Consider the following 23,657-nt stretch of genomic DNA (forward strand, 5'->3'; position numbering starts at 1 on the left):
TACGGCACGAAGACAAGAGAGAGTCCAGGCACTGGAGCAGCCCACAGAATACACTGGCTGAAGATAATGAACTTCTAGAGGAGCCAAAGGAGTACAGGGAACATAGGAGGGAAATCAAATATCACCCAACAGAAGTCAAGGGAAGAAGGTAGTAGCATTTTTAAAATTTCCTATTTTCTTAAGTTTATTTAAGAGAGAGAGTGTGTGTGTGTGCAAGTGCGGGAGGTGGGCAGAGAGAGTTACAGAGAGAGAATCCTAAGTGGGCTCTGTGCTGTCAGTGCAGAGCCCAATATGGGGCTCAATCCCATGAACTGTGAGATGATGACCTGAGCCAAGATCAAGCGTTGGACACTTAACTGACTGAGCCAACCAGGTGCCCTAATGTGGCAGAATTTCAGTGGTCTGTGTCTCTCACTTGATTAAAATATCCTTGACGACATAAACTGGGTTTTATTTTTCTTTGTTTCCTCCCAGTCTGCTCCATCCCTATCTTCAATCAATACAAGATTTTGCACATATTAGTCTATGAACAAACAAGAGCATGAATGGGTAAACCCAATCAAAGCTGGTTCTCTTTTTAAAAATGTTTATTTATTTTGAGAGAGAGAGTGTGTGTAAGCATGGGAGAAGGGGCAGAGCAAGGAGAGAGAGAATCTCAAGCAGGCTCTGTGCCCGACAGGGCTTGAACTCACGATGGTGAGATCATGGCCTGAGCCAAAATCAAGAGTCAGACGCTTAACTGACTGAGTCACCCAGGTGCCTCAAACCTGGTTCTTTATACTCCTTTGGTTCAAACCTTCATTATTGCTCCTTGAATTGGTTTCATTCTCTAATGTCTCCGCATTGTCACAGCTGCCTCTCTAAAGCAAGATCTGTAACTACCACGCCTTTCCTTGAAAATCATCAGCTTGGCCTTCAAGCCCATCCAAACCCAATTCTAGTCCAGCTCAGCTCCTACAACACCTGGTTCTACCCAATGAACCACAACCACAGGGACCACTTTCTGGTCCACAAACAGGGTTTAAGCTTCCTTGGATTCCCCTGATTCCACTCCTGCCACCTGTGGTAGTTCTACCCATCCTTCAACATTCTATTGAAATCCCACTTAGCCCCGAAGGCCTTTTCAGACCCTCACTGCAAAAAACATGTTCTTCCCTTGTTCTCCATTCTACTTTGCACCTATACAACTCACTTACCCTGAACTGTGTTTGTTGCATATGACAGCTCCCCACTATTTGCTCTGTCTCCACACCAGAGTGTGAAGAGGGATTGTGTCTCAATGCCACTCGATGCCATCATCACACATCCAGTGTAATGCACACTGCACTCAGTCCCCTCAGTAAGTCATTGCTAAATGAGTGAGAGATGGATGAGTGGATGGGGAGTCCTTGGCACAGTACAAGGACCTAGTTCTATTTATCTTAGCACTCCAGTGCTTTGTGAATGGTCCTTACTCTTTTTGCAGTAAGATCCTTGGAAGCTTATTTGATTCACTTTTATACCCTCACTGCCTAGTGCAGAACACAGCCCCACAGTAGGTGTTCAATAAATGTTTAAGGACTCAATAAATGCTCATCTAATTTGTTCTCAGAAGTCTCCAGAGAAGCCAATGGCTTTGGCAAACAATATTCTGTATGTGCTTCCTGCCAGCTCTGAGAGCCTACCTTTGGAGGGCAGTGACAAGTGCGTCATGTAAACATGGTGCTACTGAGGGACCGTGAAGGTGGCCAACAGACAGAATTAGGGCTGTTATAGCGGTAAAGTGTTTCATGCAGAGAGATGTGGCTCTCCAGGCAGAAATACAGCCCAGAAGCTTCTGAGGCAAGAGCAGGCAGCTCAACAAGGAGAGATAGGATAACTTACTCCTTAGGGAGAGTCTGACTTGGTTTCTGTGTGCACAGCACTCCATGCTGGGAGAAGCTACAGCTGTCAAAGCAACTGGACATCTGCTCCTAAAGTCTGAGGGCTGGGGCTGGGGGTGGGAAGGCGCTGAGGACAGGCCCAGCACTACTCCTAGAACAAAGGCAAGGTTGACCAAAGCTGGACGATGTATGAGCAGAGGGTGGAGAGAGGTCCCAGGAGAAGGGGGGATCTTAGGGAAGATTGGGAGGGATTTCACTGGGGGAGGGCATTTGAGCTCCCTTACTGAGCTTTCCTGAATGGGATAGGAATTGCTAATCGCTTCCAACTGGCCTCCCTGTTGCCCCCTTCCAGCCTTCAGTCTGTTCTCATCACTGCAGCCAGAGTGATGCTCTTTTCTTTTTTCCAGTTTTTTAAAAAGTTTATTTTTGAGAGAGAGAAAGCACAAACAGGGTGGGGCAGACGGCCCGGGGTGGGGGGGGGAGGGGGCGGATGGGAGATCCCAAGCAGGCTCCATGCTGACAGCAGAGAGCTCGATTCAGGGCTCAAACTCACGAACCTCAAGGTCACGACCTGAAGTCCGATACTTAACCAACAGGGTCACCCAGGTGCCCCTCCGGTTTGTTTTTTTAATTAAAGTACAGTTGACACACAATGTTACATTAGCTTCAGGTGTATCAGAACAATGCTCTTGAAGTGTCGCTCAGATTATGTCCCGCATTTTTTCTCAAAATTCTGCAATGGTTCCCATTTTCATTCAAAATAAACATGGTTCCTATTCAATAGGAGTGAAGGAGAAGTCCTTACTGTGGCCTGCAAGGCACTGATCTGTCCCCAGGTCACCTCTCCCTCATCACTCCTTCTCTTCTCCCACTCACTCGCCAGGTGCCAGCCACACTGGAGACTTGCTGCTTCTTGAGTTTACCAGGCATGCTCCTACCTCAGCTGTTCCCTTGCATGGCAGGCTCTTACTCCATGACGCACTTCTCACCTCCTCAAGACTGCTCAAATGTCACCTCAGTGAGGACTGATGTGACTTATTCTATTTTTTTAAGTTTATTTTTTGAGAGAGACAGAGATAGCACGAGTTGGGGAGGGGTAGAGAGAGAGGGAGAGGGAGACAGATAGAGAATCCCAAGCAGGCGCCATACTGTCAGTGTAGAGCCTGACACAGGGCTCAAGCTCATGAAACCCTCAAACCATGACCTGAGCTGAAATCAAGAGTTGGTTGCTCAACTGACTGAGTCACCCAGGTGCTGCTTACTTGACCTATTTTAAATTGTATCCCCTATATTCTGGTACCTTACCCTCTTCTGAAATTTGTGTTTCTCCATGGCATCTTTTACCATCTAACATTTGGTGTATTTTATTTTCAATTTCTTGTCTGTTTTCCTCCAAAAGAGTGTAAGCTCCATAAAAGCACTTTAAAAAGTCTATTTTCTTCACTACCGTATCCCTAATGCCTAGAACCATACCCAGTATTAGGTGCCCAATAGATATTTGTTGAATGAATGAATGAGGACATAATGCATGTTTGAGGAAGTCTCAAGAAGGGCCTCCTGGCACAGTTCCTAAAAGCCAGTTGCCTGAAGAATCATTTGCAAGGACAGCACTCTGAATTGCAGAGCTGAGGCCCCTGCTGGGGTGGTCAAGGAAGGGGAGGAGGAAGTGGCCCTGGCTGAGGGAGAGAGGACCCTGGCTACCAGGAATTGTCTGCAGGACTCAGATTTCCGAGGATGAGTCAGGAATCCCCACCCCCTTGTCTCTTTCCCCTCCCTTTGCCATACTTGCTTTCCACATGTGGCCAAGCACCGTCTCAGGGGAAGCCCACCAGCTTCAGTTGTGTCCATATTTCAGCGGTGCCCAGATTTTAAATTCCAGCCCTCTGACTCTCCACGCCAGCTGAGGCCCTGAAACAAGCTCTTTGCTGCCTCCTTGTGGCTCCTGCAGCAAAGGAACTCTCTTCTGGAAAGTGAGGCCACAGAAACCAAAACAGGGACTCTCTGAACATGGGTTGTGGGGGAGGAAACCTGAATCTTCTTGACCCCGTGACGACTCTGAATTATGGCAGAGTCTGCTTCCCACAGACTTTGCCACCAATGGCAATGACCATCCATTCAGCAGAGTCCTGACGGGTGTCCCAACTGGACTCAGGCTTTGGTTGTTCCAGGTTGGTCATGTCTGGGTAAAGGCTTTGGAGTAACATTTGGATCCCAGGGCCTACCTGGATGGGCCTCGAGGCCAGTCAACTAGTATGTCTAGCCTCTACCTACTCTGCCTCCTTCCAACTCACAGCCAATAAATAGTATTTGAAGGGTGATGTGGCCACAGCCAGCTCAGGGTGGGATGTGTGTAGAGAGAGGAGGGCCTTGGTGTGGCATTGGGTGGTGGTGGGGGGGGGGGGAATACAGGTGGTGGACTGGAGAGCGAGTGCCCTGCAGGATGCTGCTCAACTGGGCCACTGCTCGGTTGCAGCCCACTTGTTTTTGCAGTAACAGAAATCTGCCCAAGCTCATATCAGTCTCCCAGTTGAGGGAACATCCTGGAATGCTACCAGGTTGTCTTGTGGACCTATCAGGCGGGGATAGACCTGGGCCTCAGGAACGATCTGGTTGAGTTTCTTAAGTTTACTTGTTTTGAGAGAGAGAGAGACAGAGAGAGAGCGAGAACATGGGAGGGGAAGAGAGAGAGGGAGAGAGAATTCCAAGCAGGCTCTACACTGTCAGTGGAGAGCCTGATTCAGGGCTCAAATCTATGAATTGCGAGACCATGACCTGAGCCAAAACCAAGAGTCAGATGCCTAACTGAATGGGCCACCCAAGCACCCTGCTGAGTTTCTAAGAAGACTGTCTTCTTGCTTCTCTATGTAATTTTTTCTTCTTTCCAGCTACTTTCAGAATGTTCTCTTATCTTTGGTTTCAACAGTTGGACTATGATATGCTTAGGTATGTTTTTCTTCTTATTTATCCCGTTTGGGGTTCTCTGAGCTTCTTGGATCTGTGGTGTGTTGTTTTTTGTGAATTTGGGAGATTCTGAGTGATTATCTTTTCAAATATTTCTTCTGCCCCATTCTGTCTCCCCTCTTCTTCTAAGGCTTCCATTACATGCATGTTAGATCATTTGTTATTGTCCCATATGTCCTGGTGCTTAGTTTCGGGTTTGCATAACTGTTTGCTTTTACTTTTTGTGATACAGGTTGGTTCATTTTTATTGATCTAGCTCCAAGTTCACAGATTATTTTCCTTCTGCTTTTGTCCAGTTTATTGATAAATAACCTGTTGAAGGAATTCCTCATCTCTGATATTAAGGTTTTCACTCCTAGCATTTTCATTTTTTCATTTCATTTTTACAATTTCCTCTTCTTTGCTCAAATTCCAACTGTTACGTGTTGTCCACCTTTTCCAGTAGACTAGATTCTTTATAGTAAATATAACTATTTCAAAGTCCTCAGTTCAGTTAATAGTTACATGTCAGCCATGCTCTTTTGTATGTATGTATGTATGTATGTATATATGTATTTGGGGAGTCATGCTCATCCTTTTTCTGACTTTCCAAGTTGGCCTCCCCTGTACATGGAAGACAAGCCCCTATGTGGCTTTCCCTTCCCTAGCTCTTTGGCTGGGATGTCTTCAAAAGGTTTTTGTCCTTTTCACTTTAGCCACACCTCCCTGAAGGTCACACTTAGGGCTTAATGTAGACCCTCTCCTAATGTCCCCTTCTCCACATCAGTGTTGCTTCATCATCTTGGAGGTCCTTGAGGTTATGGGCCATGCAAGCAGAGCTATGGTCCATCCTAAATCTGACTCGAAGAAATATGCCAAGAAGTATTCCTTCCCATGCCTGGCTTCTTGGGAGATTTTTATGGGGTGGAGGCAATATCTTATTTGACTAAGTACACCAACTTTGCTCAGAAAAAAAAAAGAGGCTAGTATCAAAAAACTCATCCCTAGAAAACTACCATATATAGTGTTTTAAATAATTTGAAAGGATTTATGTAACTCTGCTTTGGAAATAACTGGCCATGAGGTTTCTTTTTTTTTGTTTTTTTTGTTTTTTTTAATGTCTCTTTGAGTATGACTTCCCAACAATCATCATGCATAGGAGGCACTTGGGTGGCTCAGTCAGTTGTGCCCGACTCTTGATTTCAGCTCAGGTCATGATCTCATGGTTTGTGATATCATATATCATAATAAAGACACATAGATAGAAATATACCTCCTTGGTGTCCAAAACTCTTGGCTTCACAGGCTGGAATAATCCAGGCCCTCTTTGTCCTCAAGGGGATGAAACCATTGACAAAGCAGAAGAAACAGTCAGACACTTTGCTTGCTTGCCAGAGAGCTTGCTAGATGATGTCCAGAAAGTCAACATCCTTCATCACCAGAGCAGGTATAGCCACTAGGCCTCTTAAGCATAGTGCCAAGAGCCTATGAAAATGTATAAAACCTTTAAAACATCATTGCCATCAAAACAGAAAAATGTAAAAAAATTAGGGGTGCCTGCTCAGTCAGTTAAGCGTTCAACTTCGGCTCAGGTCATGATCTCACGGTTCATGGGTTCGAGCCCTGCGTTGGGCTCTGTGCTGACAGCTAGCTCAGAGCCTAGAGCCTGCTTCAGATTCTGTGTCTCCCTCTTTCTCTGACCCTCCCCTGCTCACACTGTCTCTTTCTCTCAGAAATAAATAAAACATAAAAAAAAAAGAAAAATGTAAGAAAATTGTATGTAGTTGTTTACAAAATGTAAAATTGTCAGTTTCATTACACTGTCAAATTTAATATTAAAATATTTTCATTACATTTATAAAACTGTTAGATTTTATCTCTATGCATGATGATGTTTTATAAATGTTTATTTATTTACTTTGAGAGAGAGAGAATCCCAAGCAGGCCCCGCTTTGTCAGCATTCAGCCCAACGCAGGACTCGATCTCACAAACCGTGAGATCAAGAGCTGAAATCAAGAGTTGGACACTTAACTGACTGAGCCACCCAGGCACCCCCTACGCATGATGACTGTTGAGAAGTCATAGTCAAAGACACGTTAAAAAAAAAAACTCATGGCCAGTTATTTCTGAAGCAGAGTTACATAAATCCTTTCAGATTATTTAAAGCATTAAATTTAGTGTGAGGGCATTTTAACATGTGGGATACAATTGGGGTGAGGCCTCCAAAGAAAGAATAAGCTTGAGACCTGAAAGGCCAGGAGTGGCTCTCGGCTGCCACAGTTGTCCTGTGTAAGACCTACAGCAGGAATGCCTTTCCCCTTTCTCGCCAACGAGGCATCCTTGCCATATGTTAAGCCATAGTAGCTCAGAAGTCATTTCTACTCTCACATCATCCAAAGGCCAGCTTTTCATATCCCACATCTTCCTCTTCTTTCCAGTCTTCACCTTGGATGGAAGCAAGGATGAGCACTGTTCCTGATAAACAGAATCACTCGGTTGCAGGTATTCTGAGGACAGGGTCATTTCCTAGCCAATGTCCCTAGGCTAGGTGCGGCTGGACCCTTGGAGAAAACAGGGAGAGTGAAGGTCAAGTGGGAGATGAGGCAGATGGCTGTGTGCTAGGGGAGAGTGGGGTGCACTGTGGTGCTCGTTAGCTGAATGAACTCACAAAAGCAGTGTTGTAATTGAATTGAAGATGGCTGCCAGAGATGGCCTCCTCAGCCCACACCATCTAGGTGTGGGACCTCTGTGGCTTCATTTTTTCCACCTTTGTCCTCACTCCTCAGAGACTTATCTGCCTTGGCCTCCCACCCAGCGACACCGGGCTCTGACTGGTACTTGAGATCTCCTTTTGTTCTTATTTTCTGAACTTTCCTGCTAATCCTGCTTTCCTGCTAATCATTGGCACATCAGTTACTTATTTGTCCATGTCTCTGATGAATTGAAAAGTTACTGGTGCATACTGTATGCCAGGCACTAATTGTGGCCACTCAGCTTGCTGGCTCCCAAAGGCCAGCAGAGATGACACTTGGGGAAACCTCCCTGGTTGGCATCAAGGTCAAGGGCCAGATGGTCATAGACCTGGTTCCAAAAATGAGTTCAGGATATGTGGGTTTCAGCAACAATACAAAAAGCTTTAAAAAGAAACACACCTCTATTTTATTAAAAATGTACAGTTTGGGAACTGAAGGAGGGAAGTGGTGTTTCTCAAAGTTCTAAGACTATTTAGCAATGCCCAGGATGCTGATTTAAAAACACCAGCTGGGAACCTGCATTTGAGACAAGTTACCATATGATTTTCAGTCACTCTGAAGTTTGAGAATCACTAAGGGATGGAGTGGGGACTGAGATTGTCTCGATCCTTCTGGCTTTTAGGATTCCAGGGGAGGACTCATTTGACTTTTTACAAACCAGCTCAGCTGATGCATCTGGGGCTTCCTGGGATTCGTTTCTTTCGGTCGCCAAGACACTGAAAGAGTTAATTCAATTATGGGTTGGAGAGCAGCTAGGACAAGGCCCCAGGATGTGGGTGCCCACCCGGCCCACCCTAGAGCTTCCCTAGTCGGCTCTGGAAGACCTGGATATGGAACTGCGTAACCTTCCTGCCACATCCTAGGGCCTCTGCTTCTCCTCTTGTGACCTGCCTCTTATCTCACATCGTAGAAAACTTCCTCTTCTCTCTCATTCTTCCCTGCTCCTTCCTATCCATGTCCCCTCCTCTCTACTCCCGTCTAATCTCCCTCCCAGTAACCAAGTTATAAGCCCTCTCCTCTGTCTGAAGCACGTTGGAGATGTGTGCTAGTCTGTGCTCGCTGCCCCTTGGCCATGCGTGTGAACCACCGTGTATGTTAGCTGTGCAGGAATAGGCCATAAGCAACCGAGGGCAGGGCAGTTAGAGTCAGGGTTCAGATCCTTCTCCAACTGCAGACAGTGTTTGATATATGCAGGCATACAGCTGTCTTACCTATCAGACAGACCCCAGGAGAGACGCTTATAAGACAAAGCAGAGAAAGCTCTTGGAGAAGGGGGTCCGCTGGCTTTTGAGGGACAAGGCCTCTCTAGTGTCCCAAACCATAGAGAGAAGATGAATAGGCCTTCCCCACATTCTGAGAGGCCACCCTGGAGGCCTGTGGGTGAGACAGGCTGTCCATTCCAGGCAGGAGAATGGGCAGGGAGTGGATAGTTGGTCCTAGTTATGAAACCAGATGTGGCATGACCTGGGCCAGGGTTGCTGGTGAGATTGGCAGGATCACAAGGATCACAAAGAAGTGAATGACCTGGAAGTACACAGCAGGTGGATGTGAGCATCTGTGGTGAGTCAGGGGCAGGCGGTCAAAGAGAAGGTACACTCTGGGAGTGGAAGCAGAGTGTGTCTCCAGAGGCCACACGCACAGAACACTCACAAAGAAAGCAGCATGGCCGCCATCCCCACCATCCCCAAGGCAGCAGGGGCCCGAGCAGTGGCAGAGAACTTTCATTAGAGAGTGGCAGATTCCCACATTTATGATAACGGAAGCCCCCACAGCGAACTGTCCAGGACCAGCCTGACATGCAGGTAGGCGGTGCCAACCTGAGATGAGGATCAAAAAGACAGAAGAAGCACAGCTTTGCCTCTACACCTGATCATGTGATACACTGAATGAACTTGTATGGAGTTAAAAAAAAAAAAAGGGCGGGGAGGGGGGGAATTGTATTCACCTAAATTCCCCTGGAGAGGGGAAGCTGTCTTTGCTGGGAATAATATTTTGATAAGTGCTTAAGCCTGAAGCTGAGATCCCAGTGGAGGCCTGGGTGTGGGTGGAACAGCTCTGCATGAGACAGGAAAGAGTTTTTGAGTTTTGCATGTTATGCCAGAGAAAGAGGGGAAGAAAGGCTGTTGTTTGGTGCTGTTCATTCTGAATCCCTTTTCCCCAACATCCCCCTAAATTTTCAAAAAGTTACTATAACATGAAAGACTTGGGGTCGAATGGAGTGTGTATTCTTGATATTTATGTACACATATTATGTGCATGGGAAGAACAAAGGGGTTGGAGCCTCAGCTTCAAACAGATGCCAAGCAAAGCCTAGGCCCTGGCAGGATGCAAAGAGAGAAGGAGCTTGGGGATGAGAGACTCTACTATAGGGGACCTTGGGCAAGTTTAGCCAAATCTTAGCAGGGCGAGGCCCCAGCTGACCTCTGGGTTACTGAGTTCTGCCACAGTGTTGTTTTGGTTACTCTCAATCAATTTTGTTTGCTTTATTCAACTCAACACCACACACATACACACATACACACCTCTTAGCAATTCTCCAGGAACTGAAACCAGGTATCTCCATACTAGCTGGGACCCTCAGGCCCACTTCAGAGCAGAAGTAGAGCCAAGGACCAGCCTTCTTTGGTGCTACCATGTCACCATGTCTCACCTAGGTTGCAGCACCAGCATCTTACAGCCTTGGTTCTGGTTAGATCTAGATGGGCAGGTAACAGTGCCCTCTCCCTATCAAAGATCTTTAACTGGGGCAGGGCCAGGGCCATAAGAGGCAGCTGGAATTGCTGAAAAAATCTAAAAAGGCTCCTTGAAAGAGACTTAAGTCTTCAACAGTGATATCTTCAAGCCAGAAGAGGCAAAGGAGAGTTGAACCTTCTTAACTAGAAAAGCCTCTTGTTGACCCACTGAGTCCTGCCTCTTCCTCTCAGCTGCTCTTCCTGTGAACTATTCTCCAAGGCAGTAAAGAAATGGGAATGCCAAAGACAGGCCCAGGCCTGAGTCTCAGGTTCGTCACATGATTCTTGGTCTCCATCTCTCCATTCCTATACCTGGCTCTCTGAGGAAAAACCCCCAGGCCTACCGCAAGATTCACCTCCTGAGCAACTCACGCGCAGCTCAAGAAACAACTTGAAGTTGGGAAGTCAAGACTTGTGTAGTGGTCTTCTGAGACACTAATAAAGTTCTCTGAAACAGAATGGTGGCATGGGGACCCAAGCTGATGGCTGATGAGGCAGGTAAGCCTCTCTCTGTCTGAGGTAGTATAATAAATGAGGTTGTTATGAATGTCTGGAAAGAGATCTCTTGGGTGGTTGGACAGAGTCAGTGTGTACTCTGGCCCCTGACCTTGATGGGAAGGTTTCCCCAAATCCAGATTAACCATCCAACCTTGCACCTTACCGGGCTTTGAGAGACCTCAAGCTTTTGTGGTAGGAAGAATGCACATCCAAGGTCAATAGCCGGGGAATGTCTGGGTACCCCCCTAGCTGGTCCCAGGACAGGCAGGGGGGAGTCTTCTTTTCTATTGGGTGACTGGAGGAGGCCACATCAGTCTTCCACATGGCTTCTATCTGGTTATCCTGTTGGCTGGGAGGTAGAGGTTGAAAGTGTAGAAAGAGACAAAGAGTTAGACATACAGAGGGAAATCAAAAAACAAGCTCTCCAAGGCCATAAGGCCCAAGATGTCAGGCCTTGTTTTCTTTCCCTCCCAAATAGTTGTCACCACCATCCTGTCACCTCTATTCTGCTTAACTCTAAGCCTCACCTCCCTGGGGCTCCTCTGGCTGAGGAGCTGCTGAAGGGGCTCTGGGATAGCCTCTGTCCTTCTAGGCACATGTCCCGGGCTGTGCTGCACTGGGCCATACTAGGTGAGAATGTGGGTCTTCTTGACTGCCCAGAGGCTCATGGTATCTCTTTCTGAGCCTGGGGATGGGGGCGTATGGTGGGGAGGATCAGGCTTGTTTATATGGACAGACCAATGGCAGGTGCTGGACCAACAATGCTCAGGGAAGAAATGGTTGTAGATTCTCAGATGTGGGTCCTCAGAGTCTTTCAGTTACAATTTGAAACCAATTTGGATCAGGATGGCTCCTGAGCCCACCCATCTGGGCCAATGGCCAGAGCTGAGCAGGGCGGAGAAGACAGGCATCTAACAACTCATGAAGTGAGCTCTGCCTGTCTGTGCCTTCACCAAGCTCCCAGTCTCCCCAGTCTGGCCACCCCAGCTTGGTCCATCTCCCCACCTGTCCAGCTGGCTGCCTACCAGCTTCCCTGCACCTACCGGGCCATGCGCAGGGGCTCACATTCCCAGTGTTTGCATGTAAAGTGCCCAGGAGGCTGCCTGCTGGAGGGGCCGTAAGAGTGCATGCGCCGGAGAAAGGATGTGGGTGGCTTGTTTTTCCTTGGCTTTGTGGAGGTGACCACAGGGGTGTGCAGATGAACGTTCCATTCCAACTGGAGCTAGGGGAACCAGCAGAGAGGCATCAAGGAGACAGGAATTTATCCCTTGTCTAGAGCAGAAGGAGGCATAGCCCTATTCAGGGCTAAGAAGAGAATGTAAGGTCCAGGGAATCCCTCCAATCAGAGAGCCCTGGGACCACCCAAGTGTCAAATTTCCTAAAAATTTCTTGAATTATTATTTGCTAGGTTAGTTCCTGTTTTCTTCTTTGTTCTGGAGAATCTGGACAATGAGCAAAACAGCAAGAAAAAATCTAAAGGAAGCCAGAGAAGCTGGACCTGGCGAGAGAACTCAGGGTTCACAACATGAGGCCAAGTTGTGCCTAGAATGCTCTGGGTATTTTTGCATCCAGTCTCTGCCCTGGCACTGGATAAGGAGCTGGGGAAACCCTTCTAACCACCCAAATAACTGACATATAGTCCCTTGTTAACAAGATACCTACAATTTAACAAGTCAAGATACCTACAGGAGATGACTGAGACTAGTATAAAGTGATAGGAAACGGAGTTGGGAGATGGTCCCATGGCCAAGGCTCCTCCAATTGCCTGACACAGGTGCCTATACTAAGTTCCTCAGCATACAGCTTCCCCCATAGTCAGCGGGGATTCCTCGTGGGTTCTGAGCCAATGCTGTGATTTTCTAATTTCCCTGGGAGATCAGCTAGCCCATGTCAACACTTGCTACTTCTCTGACCCTGCTAGCAGGGGAAACTGAATCTAGCCTTCAGAGAGTAAAAACAATACACATCCACAGATCAGGCCTCGGAGTGACTTTGTACTGTCAATAGCAACACCAAAACCTAGAAGGCAATGAGAAGTACTGCCAAAATTGAGAGGGAAAATGCATTCTAACCTAGACTTCCATATCCAGGCCAACTGTCAATTAAGAGTGAAGGTACTAGGGGTGCCTGGGTGGCTCAGTCGGTTAAGCAGCTGACTTCAGCTCAGGTCATGATCCCGTGGTTTGTGGGTTCGAGCCCCACGTCCAGCTCTGTGCTGACAGCCCAGAGCCTGGAGCCTGCTTCAGATTCTGTGTCTCCATCTCTTTCTGACCCCTCCCCACTCATTCTCTCTCTCTCTCCCCCTCTCCCTCTCTCTCAAAAATAAAAAAATAAACATTAAAAAAAAAAAAGTGAAGGTACTACATAAAGACGGTTTCAGACAACCAGGGTCTCACTGATTTTACCTGGCAGGAACCTTGGTCAGGAAGTGACTGGAGGAGACCTGGCATCTAGAAAGCAAGGGAACCGTCGACAGAGAGAGACAAAATGAGGCCCCAGCATGTGGGTAAAAAGGACAGCTGTGACCAAGTCAGTGGAAGAACCAGAACACACAGGAACAGGGCAGAGGGTTCCATGGGGGAGGGAGGACTTGAGCATAAAGTTGGGACTACAGGGTCCAGCTGCCTCCTCTCTCCAGAAGAGTCTTTGTTCTATGGCTCTTTTTGAGAGTCCCTCTCTCTCCTACTTTCCTCATATACAGAAATCAGAAAGCTGCCCTTCCTTACACTTAGGACCTGCAGGCTTTGCCTCTTCCTGGCTCAGAGTCTCTAATCTGCTCTCTTATTTCCCGTCCGCAACCCTGCCCCATTCATGCCCCACCGGCTCACATCCCTTCCGGCTGGGCTGACCCCTGATGAGGGAGGCCCACCTTGGGGAACATGGTCACCATGCTGCTCAGGCACGCTCGGCGCTTCTCCCCAAGGTCCTTCTGCTTGTCCGTCCAGGCCTGCAGCCAGAGGCTCTGCATGTGGTCAATGTTTTCCAGGTAGATGTGCAGGTTCTGGGTCCCAGTTTCTCGCATGACTTGTAAGTGGTTGATCACTTCCTGTCTGGGAAATGAGGGAAGGGAGTTAGTGGGTAAAAGGGTCTGCTCCCCAAGTCCCTTAACCAGCCATTACCCTGTGTTTGTGATTCCTGACAGCAAGGAGGGAAATGGAGATTGCTGAGAGTCAGGAAAGCAGGGAGCAGAGAGGGGGGAGGTGGTGTCAGGTGAGGAGCTTTGGGGCCCAGCTGGAAACAGAAAGAAAGAATAAGGTCAGCAGGGGAACATATCAGGTGAATTAGGGACAGGGCGATAGGAAGAAATAAGGAAGTGGTCTTAGAGGAAAAACCCACTACGGAAAAAGCAATGTGTATGTGTAAGTGCCCGACCTCCCACACCTCCAGGGTCACCCAAGTCTCCAAGGTCAGACATCCTTTGCCAGCCCCTCCCTCAGGGGACCGTGTCCAGGTCTGGGGTGACTCTCTCCACCCCCATTTGCTGTGCGCTCCTCCACTCCCTTTGGGTTGTCTCTGCCCACACACTGCAGTTGGCGTGGGTGTCAGGGAGAACCTACCGGAGGCTTTGGAAGCGTCTGTAGAGGATGTATTTATGGCACAGACACTGCAGCCGAAGCACGTTCAGCTCCATGGTGGTGGTGATGAGCTCCAGCGCCTTGGTGCGTAGGTAGTGGGGCAGCCGCAGGTCAGCCTCCTCGCTCAGGAGCTGCAGATTCTTCCTCTGCGCCTCCACGTCCATGTGGTATATTTTCCCCTTGAGAGTCACTGAGGAGATAGACAAAGGAGGCCGGGACACCTTTTGGATGGATGTCCACGTGACAGGAAAAGAAGCAGATTTCTTGGGCTTCATGGGACTCTGGCAGGTCCGTAGTTTCTGGGTAGATTTGGCTGAACTCGTGTTCCTCTGGTTTCTGGAGGCAGGCTGCTGGGGATGAGGGGACTTGGGAAAGTGTGGCCTCCTGCCTTGGTGAGCAGACTGGGCCCGGCTTGGGGGAGGCACCAGCGATGCCTTCTCCAAGTCCCTCCACTGCCTGGTGGTTACGAAGAGCATCCTATCGGTACCCTCTCCTGGTGGCTCTGGCTCCCTGCGTGGGCCTGCTTTCTCCTTTCCCTGCTGGCCCGACCGCCGCCGCTGCTCCCTCGCTGCCTCCTCCACCGCCCACTGCTGCAGCTTCTCCTGGTGCTCCTGCTCTAGCAGAGCCCACTGCTTCTGCCGCTGCAGCCACATGTCCTGTTCCTCCAGCCACTGCAGCCTCTCCCTCTCCCAGCTGATCTCCTCTTCCCAGTGCTCTGCCTTGCTCTCCAAGGCCACCTTCCTGGAGCTCTCTGGGGATAGCTGCATCCTCATATGGGACTTAATTTGGAGTCCTTCCTTCTCCTGGGCTGCTTCCTGGACATCCTTTTGGTCTCTGACTTGGTGGACTGGGCTTTCTGCCACTGGTCTTTCCCATTTCTTAGGAGACTTGTGATCCACCGAGGACAGCAACATGGGCTGAAGATGTTCAGTGTCCTTGGTGCTGTACACATCTGCAATCCTCGAATGCATGGTCATGGTGGAAAGTGGCTGAGATGCTGAAAGCCTGACATCACTGTCCCAGGCTATGGCCATGGGACCTGAGGAGAGTGGTGAAAACAACTGCTCCTTCTTGGGTTCCTGTTGGGTTTCCTTGATAACTGTTTCTTTCTTTGAGAGGGTGTCTTTCTCGGGGGGCCCCAGGGAGTCAGTCAAGATCTTGGTCGGTTCTTCTGTTGGATCTCTAGCAGATTGAGCTTTCCTTAGCTGGAACTCTAAGGCATGCTTTATCAGGAGAAGGTCATGGTATTTTCCTCCTAGAATTTCTACTTGGTTTAGTAGGGCATCCCTCTTGCTCCGGAGAACTTGGAGGGAATTCTGGAAGTATAGTCTCTGGCTGCTGAGTTCTTTGGTCATCTCTATTTTCAGGTTCCTGTATTTGGTCTCCAGGCTTCTGTTCTCCTTGTGCTGGAGGGTCAAGGCCTTGTTGAGGTTCTCTACCATGGCAGACATATACCTGATGGCACTGACTTCCCCCTGATTGAACATGGTGGAGTCCAGGAGCTCCTGCAGCATGGACTTCACCTCAGAGACCTTCGTGCAGGTAGCATGATTGTCTTGGAGCATCTGTTCTGGGCTCAGTGGCTGAGGATAGGATGCAGATTTTGGGGGTCTCTGTTCCCACCAGCCCTGCCAGAAGGTATGTTTGGATACTAGAAGAGAGAAAGAACAAAGGCAACAAGCTCTCATAAGCCCCAAGGGTTATACTGATTCTGTACACCCTGCCTGGCCAGATTCTCATCCAACTATCTTATGCCTTTGGCAAGGATAAGGAGCTGAGGCAATAGGTGAGGCCAGGGGAGATGTGGTCAGGAGAGATCTCTGCAAGTCTCAGATCTTGCCCAGAGTTTACCTGTCAGGGCCAGCCAGCTCCATAGCATCTGCAGGCCCCTGGGGCCTGAAACTATTCAATTCAGTTCAATTCAATTCAGTGTACTTCTGATCTCATGTATTTCCCTGGAGTAAGTCTCTTTTCTAATCATGCTACTTCCTGGACTCAATATCCATGTTTGGCTACTATCCTATTGTCAACTATCCAAGCTCTGGAAACCTACCTGGCACTCAGACTCCAGGTCACCTGAGCAGCTTTGTTTCCCTTTCCTGTTACCACTGGACTCTGTAGAGAATTTATCACATGGTTCTGCAACTGTTCACATGTTGGGTTTTTAATGACTAATGTTATTTCCAATTTTGGGGGTCATGAACTCCTTCGGTACTTTGATGACAGCAGGGGACCTTCTCCCCAGGAAGATACACATAAACACAGACTTGTGCACTGCGTTCAAACCTGGCCATAGACCTCAGCTCCTCAGGGCTGGATCATGGTTACAGTTGTATCCCCTTGATCTACCATATGTAGGGCTGCTGGAGCGATTATCTTGGACCATCCATTCATTTGTCCATTCAATGAACATCACTAACAGAGAAAACACTGGCTAACTTTGGATGAGGAGCTAAAGGGATATGGAAATTGAATGGCATTGAAGTCAAGCTAGCATTTAGCTAATATTGTCAGAGAGGCCATATGGTTCAGAGCCTGAATTCTGGAATCAGGTAACTTGGACCTGAGTCCTATCCTTACCACTTGCTTTAGACAAGTTTCCTAACTTCTCAGTGGAAACTTCTCTGTTTCTAAAAAATGGGGATAACCAACAAAAGCATCTACTCATAGAATTTCACTAGATTATGCATGTTTAGTGGCAAGCACAGTCCCAGGTGCTTAAATACCTAAAAAGAAATGAAAAAAAATACAGCCTTTGCCCTCCAGGAGTTTATAATCTAGCAGGAAAATATATACAAATAATTATATTTCAAGATATAACATGGTAAGGATTGAAGGGGAAATTATCTCCTTATCCACCTTTCCCTGCTTCCTCCCTCCCTCAACTATCAACCATGAGAATCAATGGTAAAATACTAATGTGCCCTATTGTTTATTAAGCCCTGAGTATGTTCTAAGCATGGTGCCAGGTGCCTTACACCCAGTGGAACCCTGCAAGTGGGCGGGTGCTCCTCATTTTGTGTATGAGGAAAGTGAGGTTCAGAAAGATCAAGTAACTTGTCCAAAGTCACACAGTCAGAAATCGGCACATGGGATTTAACCTCAGGTTATTCTGACTGTGAAGCCCATGCTCTTGAGTAAGAGTAAGGAGCCAGAAAACCTAAGCATGGGGTTTTGCTACAGTTTTTTTGCTTTGTTGTGTGTGTGTGTGTGTTTCTCGTCTCTGAGATTTAATGTTTCCATCTACAAAATGTAGGAGGAGTTGGATAATCTCAGGTTACTTCTACTGCTGATAGGAATAAAATTTCAAGGTTGGGCTATGTTGTTGACTGACCATTTCTGGAGCAGCCACAATTGAGAAGGTTCTGGAAGGGCCTCTGGCTAAGTCTCGCCAGACTTCTTGGCTCTACAGCTGGATTTGGAGTAAGGAAAGGATGTTCTTTGGGCTCTAGCTACAAACTCCAGCCTTTTTGGCCTACTAGTTTTGATCCCCAGGACCTGCATGAGGCTGCAGCTCCGGGAAGAACCAACATGGACCTGTCTCCACATTACCCCTTCCTCCAGCCCTGAGGGACTGCTCAGAACTGTTCAGTGTTTGGCTTGGGTTCAACACCCCAACCCCTCACTACTGCCTCTCCATTTCAGATAAGCTTTTGTTATGAAGGAGAGTTAGAAAGACCCCGCAGGTGCCCATATGTGACCTTTTTCCCTGAGATGGCATCCACCCCACCCAACCTCCCTCCCAGGTGCTCCTGGAACCTACTTTGTGTCCTTTTCTTTTGTCCTTCAATGAGAGCAGAACAAAGGGAAATGACAGACTCGATGCCTCCTTTGGTGGCAATGAGAGAGAGAGGTAATACCTTCTCCATCACCTCGATCCATTCATCCAGGGCTTCCTCTTCCTCCTTACTCTTCCTGTTCCTGAGCTCATAGGTCAGACTGTCACCTAGAGAGGGAGTGGGAGATGCAGGCTGAGGGCAATCTGTCCTCTAGAGGGTGCCAAGGAGTCCTATAGCACAGGGGTTACAGCAGGAATCTTTGAGGTTGGATTAGTTTCACCTCTTAATTGCTGTGTGATGTTGGGTAAGTCACTTATTTCTCTGAGCCTCAGCATCAGTGCCTGTAAAAGGGTTAGGTGGGGATTAAATGAGATAATGCATGTGAAATGATTAACATGAGGCCTGCTGTGTAGAAAATATGCAGTAGACATTAAACAGTATTGTCGTTTAACTATAAGACTAGGGATGTATCTGCCTTGTTTTGCTCTATCCCCACTGCCTAGTTTAGTATCTGGACAAGTAAATTAATGAACTGGAGTGAAAAGCCCTGCTTAGTTCTTGGGGACAGCTGAAGTACCATAGAACTAGGAGCTCCTTGGAGGCAGGGCAGGGTGAAGGTGGTGGGGCACATCCCTATACCATCTCACTCTAACACTGCAGCATCCACCCAACTGTGTCACAGCAGCCTAAGGTCTCGTGGTGGCATAACTCTGATGTTAATGGGGGCAGCACCTGGTCCATGGCTGCATATAGTGGGTCCACACTCAAATGGCTATACCAGTTGTTTACAGCTGGTGCTAGTGCTGTTTGGCCCAGTGTCCATGCAGTAAGGGTCATTAAGTACTCTGAATATCACCTATGGGTTCTTCTATAGAACACCTGGTATGCTCCACCAAAAAACTGTTAGAGTTAATAGACAAATTCAGCAAAGTTGCAGGATATAAATCAACATACAAAAATCAGCTGCATTTCTATAAACTAACAATAAACTGTCTGAAAAAGAAAGAAAACAATTCCATTTACAACAGCATCAAAAACAATAATATACTTAGCAATACATTTAACCAGGGAGGTGAAGGATCTCTATACTGAAGCTATAAGACATTGATGGAAAAAATAGAAGAAGACACATATAAATGGAAAGATATTCCATGTTCATGGACTGGAAGAATAAATATTGTTTTAAAATGTCCTTACTATCATTTAGAGCCATGTATAGATTCAATGAAGTCTCTATCAAGATCCCACTGGCATTTTTCACAGAAACAGAAAAAATAATACTAAAATTCATATAGAACCACAAAAGGCCCCAAATAGCCAAAGCAATCTTGAGATAAAGAACGAAGCTGGAGGCATCACACTACCTGATTTCAAACTATATTACAAAGCTATAGCAATCAAAATAACACGGTATTGGCATAAAGACAGAGCCCAGAAATAAACCTATGTATATAGGGACAACTAATATTTGACAAGGGAGCCAAGAATACATGGTGGGTAAAGGATAGCTCTTCAGACTGATGTTGGTGAACCTGGGCATTCACGTGCAAAATAATGAAATACCACTCACACCACTCACAAAAATTACCTCAAAATGGATTAAAGACTTAAATGTAAGACCTGAAACCATAAAACTCTTAGAAAAACATATAGGGAGAAAGCTTCTTGACATTGGTCTTGGCAATGATTTTGTGGATATGACACCAAAAGCAATGGTAACAGAAGCAAACATGAACCAATGGTACTACATCGAACTAAAAAGTTTATGCACAGTAAAAGAAGGATCAACAAAATGAAAAGGCAATCTACAGAATGGGAGAAAATATTTGCAAACTGTATACCTGATAAGGGGTTAATATCCAAACTAAGAAGTTGATACAACTCAATCGCAAATGAAACAAAACAAAACAAATAATCCAATTAAGAAATGGGCAAAGGACACACAAACTGTGATAAATACAAAAGGAGGTTGGTCTGTTCTCAGAGATCTTTCCCTTTTGATGTAAGCACACTGCTTCCAGAAAGTGGCCCCTTGACAAGTGACAGCAACTTAACTGTCTAATTGCAGCTACTCAGTGACTGTGCAAGAATCATACCCACATCCCTTTGATCAAATTTACTGCACTGGCTATGACACATTTTGAACTGGTTTAAATGTACATGGCACAGAATCAGTTATAAGAGAGCCTATCGACTTAGGGAGAAAACTACGTACAGGTGCAAATTTCAGCATTGCCCTCGAGTTTAAGCAAGCAGGCAAATGTGTGTTCCCTCACTATGCTGATAAATGTGTATGTGGTTGCTGCACTGCTCCAAACACCTGTCAGTGTGGACCTGGTTGGGGTGGCACCAACTCCCCAGTGATGAGGAAAGAGCAGCACAGAAAAATGAAATGATATGCCTGAGTTTACATATCTACTAAATGGTGAAGGCAGACACATATCCTCCACAGCCAATAATTTTAGCCTCAAGGGTGTGGTGTCTCCTGAAGCTGGAAAGGAGGTTTAGTCAAAGTGACAAGTGTCAGTGGCAGTGAAGGGAGTGAGAACAGGAGGCAGGGACCAAAAGCACCAGACAAACATTAAAGTAAATGTCTTGAGAGATACTGAGGGCACACTAACATTAGAGATGATGAATTTAAAATGACACCAATTTGGATGCACTTATATTGTTATTTTTAATTTTCTCATTTGTAATATTAAGGATGTTGAGCCAGATTATATTTACGATTCCTTTCAACCCTGTGATTAAACATTTAAGTGCAAAAAAAGAAAAAAAGACAGAGGATCTGTTTTTTAAAGAAGACATACAAATGGCCAACAGGTTCATGAAAAGGTGATCAGGGAATCATTAGGGAAACACAAATTAAAACCACAATGAGATACTACCTCATACCTTATAGGATGGCTATTATGAAAAAGGCAAGAGATAAAAAGTGTTGGTGAGAACATGGAGAAAAGGGGACCCTTGTGCACTTCTGGTGGGAAGAGAAATTGGTACAACCATTTGGGAAAACAGTATGAAGGTTCTTCTAAAAATTAAAAATACAATTACGATATGATCCAGCAATCCCATTTCTGGGTATATATCCAAAGGGAATGGAATCACTATCTCCAAGAGATATCTGCATGCCCATGTTCATTGAAGCATCATTCACAAAAGTCAAGATGTGGAAAAAGCTATCAGTCAGTGGAGGAATGGTTAAAGAAAATGTGATATATACAATGAAATATTAGTCAGTCATAACAAAGAAGGAAATCCTGCCGTTTGTGATCAAGGGGATGGACCTTGAGGGTATTATGCCAAGTGAAATAAGTCAGACAGAGTAAAACAAACACTGTATGATCTCACTTACATGTGGAACCTAAAAAGTTGAACACACATACACAGAAAGGTGAGTTCACAGAAACAGAGGATATAGTGGTTGCCAGGGGCTAGGGGGTGGGGGAAATGGGGAGCTGTTGGCCAAAGGGTACAAAGTTTCAGTTATAAAATGAAAAAGTTCTGGGGATCTAACACACAGTGTGGTAACTATACTAACAATACTGTATTGTAACTTGAAACTTGTTAAGAGAGTAGATCTTAAATGTTCTCACCAGAAAGAAAAAAAAAAAAAGGTGACTTGTAAGGTGACAGATGTGTTAACTAACCTTATTGTGATAATCATTTCATAACATAAACGTGCATCAAATCATCACATTGTACACTCTAAAGTTACACAATGTTATTTTTCAATTACATCTCAATAAACATGGAAAATTTTTAAATAAAATAAATAAAATAGCTAGTATGGATTTTAATTTAGTTTCAACCCTCCTGATAAATGAGATGTTACAATGGACCTGTGAATTAGGCTTCATCACACATGTAGCTAATGTCATGATCTACTAGGTTTTGGTCTATTACATGTTGCACCTTTGGCGAGTGGAGGTGATTGCCGTGACAGGAGCAAGGGAATGTCTCACTGGAGTGTGTCTTTGGCTCCCTTGGCAACCCACTCACTGCCCCATATTCTCCTCCCAGCGAGAGCTGACCTGCAGTGGGGAAAGGAGGAATCAGGAGCCAGTGTGGGACCAAGTCAGTGGGAAAGTGGCTCGCTCTCAGGCAGCCAGTCTGCAAACTCACCCCAGTCACCCAGCCAGTGGAGAATTTCATACAAGTGCTTCTCTTTAGTCTTAGCATCTTCAGAGAAGGAGGCAATTTTCTCCAGCAAGATGAATCTGTTCTTCCCCTTTTGCTCCATCTGGTCAGATTTTACCTTTTCTTTTAAATCATATCCTAATTCTTCCTGGAAGCTGTTGATGACACAGTTGACGTTGTCCAAGATGTCTGAGAGCTGGGAAGAAATATCCTATATGGGAGGCAGCAGATTGTAGTATTTAGGGGTGTGAACTCTAAAGCCAGATACCAGGCTCTGGTAGTGTGATCTCAGACAAGTCAGTTCACCTACTGGGGCCTTAATGTTCTTCCTTGTAAAGTGGGGATGATTATATACCAATGTCACAGAGTTTCTTCTAAAGATTAAGTGAACTAATATTTGTAAAGCACTTAAGACAATGCCTGGCACATAAAATAAATGTTAGCTCTTACTAATGTCACTTTGATGATTAAGACCAGGTCAGGAAGAGAAAGAATACTAAATATCCAGGGGAAACAATTTCTTCAGAATTTCAAAATTTTCTAGGGACTTCTGGACATCTCACAAGGATCCAGAGGCAATACACTGGAAAAATGAGACCCTAAGAAACCTTTAGGATCAGAGGTTCCCACTAAAAAAATGCACTAGAGGCTCATAGGCAGGGTGATTTCAGCCTTTGGCCATTTCCCTGCAAGCTTCTAGGGCTTAGCTTAAAGGATTCTGACAGGTTGCCCCGAACAGACCTCAATCAGGAACTCTGGGCCCCTCCTCCTGCCCTGCTAAGACCTAACACATAGTGGTAGGACCATCCTAGGGCCTGCTTACGGGCTGGTCCCTTCCTGTGCCCAGCCCTGCCTCAGAAGGGTGGTTTGATTACAGCTGGCCCTACAAGAGGTCAAGTCAAGGATATTTTGAATTAATCTGTTTGTAAATCCAGCCTGTTGAGGATATCAGGAACCCTGAGGGCCCAGAGCTGGAATCTTGCCCCAATCTAGGATCAGTTCTCAGTCTCCACATTAGGTCCCAGTAGAAGGGTAACTCCCTCATCTCAGGTGTTACCTCCTGAGCCCGTGTTAGCTGGGCAGCCTCAATCCTTGAGATGATAGCTTTGACCGATGCAGGGGTCACCAACTGTGGGGGCCTATTTTTCTCCATTTTGAGTCACCCTGTCAGTTGCAAAGATGTCCTGTGTCTCTGATACACAGGTCTGGACACGTGATACTAGCTGCTTTGGGGTTAAGGGCTCCAGGGTAGTTCCTGAGTACCCTGCCTAGCCACAGCTCCCTGTAACTGCCAGACATCAGGTTCCAACTGACCTTTTCTCCAGTGACATCATCAGATTAGAAGAATGGCTCCGTGGGAGCTTAGGTGGCTCCGTT

General features: G+C 46.5%; 1 protein-coding gene across 4 annotated transcripts; it reads right to left on the reverse strand.

Annotated features, from left to right (window-relative positions):
- Positions 1–7,938: 7,938 nt before the first annotated feature.
- Positions 7,939–23,657, reverse strand: FAM186B (family with sequence similarity 186 member B). Of its 4 annotated transcripts, none has more exons than XM_039241310.1 (8): positions 23,595–23,657; positions 22,266–22,491; positions 18,125–18,307; positions 14,344–16,012; positions 13,656–13,836; positions 11,830–12,008; positions 10,950–11,135; positions 7,939–8,272 (listed from the first exon to the last, which is right to left on the reverse strand). In XM_039241310.1, the coding sequence occupies exons 2-8, from the start codon at positions 22,381–22,383 to the stop codon at positions 8,107–8,109; spliced, it is 2,682 nt and encodes an 893-aa protein (XP_039097241.1). In that variant the 5' UTR covers positions 22,384–22,491; positions 23,595–23,657; the 3' UTR covers positions 7,939–8,106. The 4 variants fall into 4 exon arrangements, with proteins under 4 accessions (XP_039097241.1, XP_039097240.1, XP_039097242.1 ...); XM_039241309.1 differs by lacking the exon at positions 23,595–23,657 and adding an exon at positions 23,338–23,558; XM_039241311.1 differs by lacking the exon at positions 23,595–23,657 and adding an exon at positions 23,104–23,165.

This window comes from Hyaena hyaena, unplaced genomic scaffold (assembly GCF_003009895.1).
Source record: "Hyaena hyaena isolate Hyena2069 unplaced genomic scaffold, ASM300989v1 scaffold_192, whole genome shotgun sequence".
Classification (NCBI taxonomy): domain Eukaryota; kingdom Metazoa; phylum Chordata; class Mammalia; order Carnivora; family Hyaenidae; genus Hyaena; species Hyaena hyaena.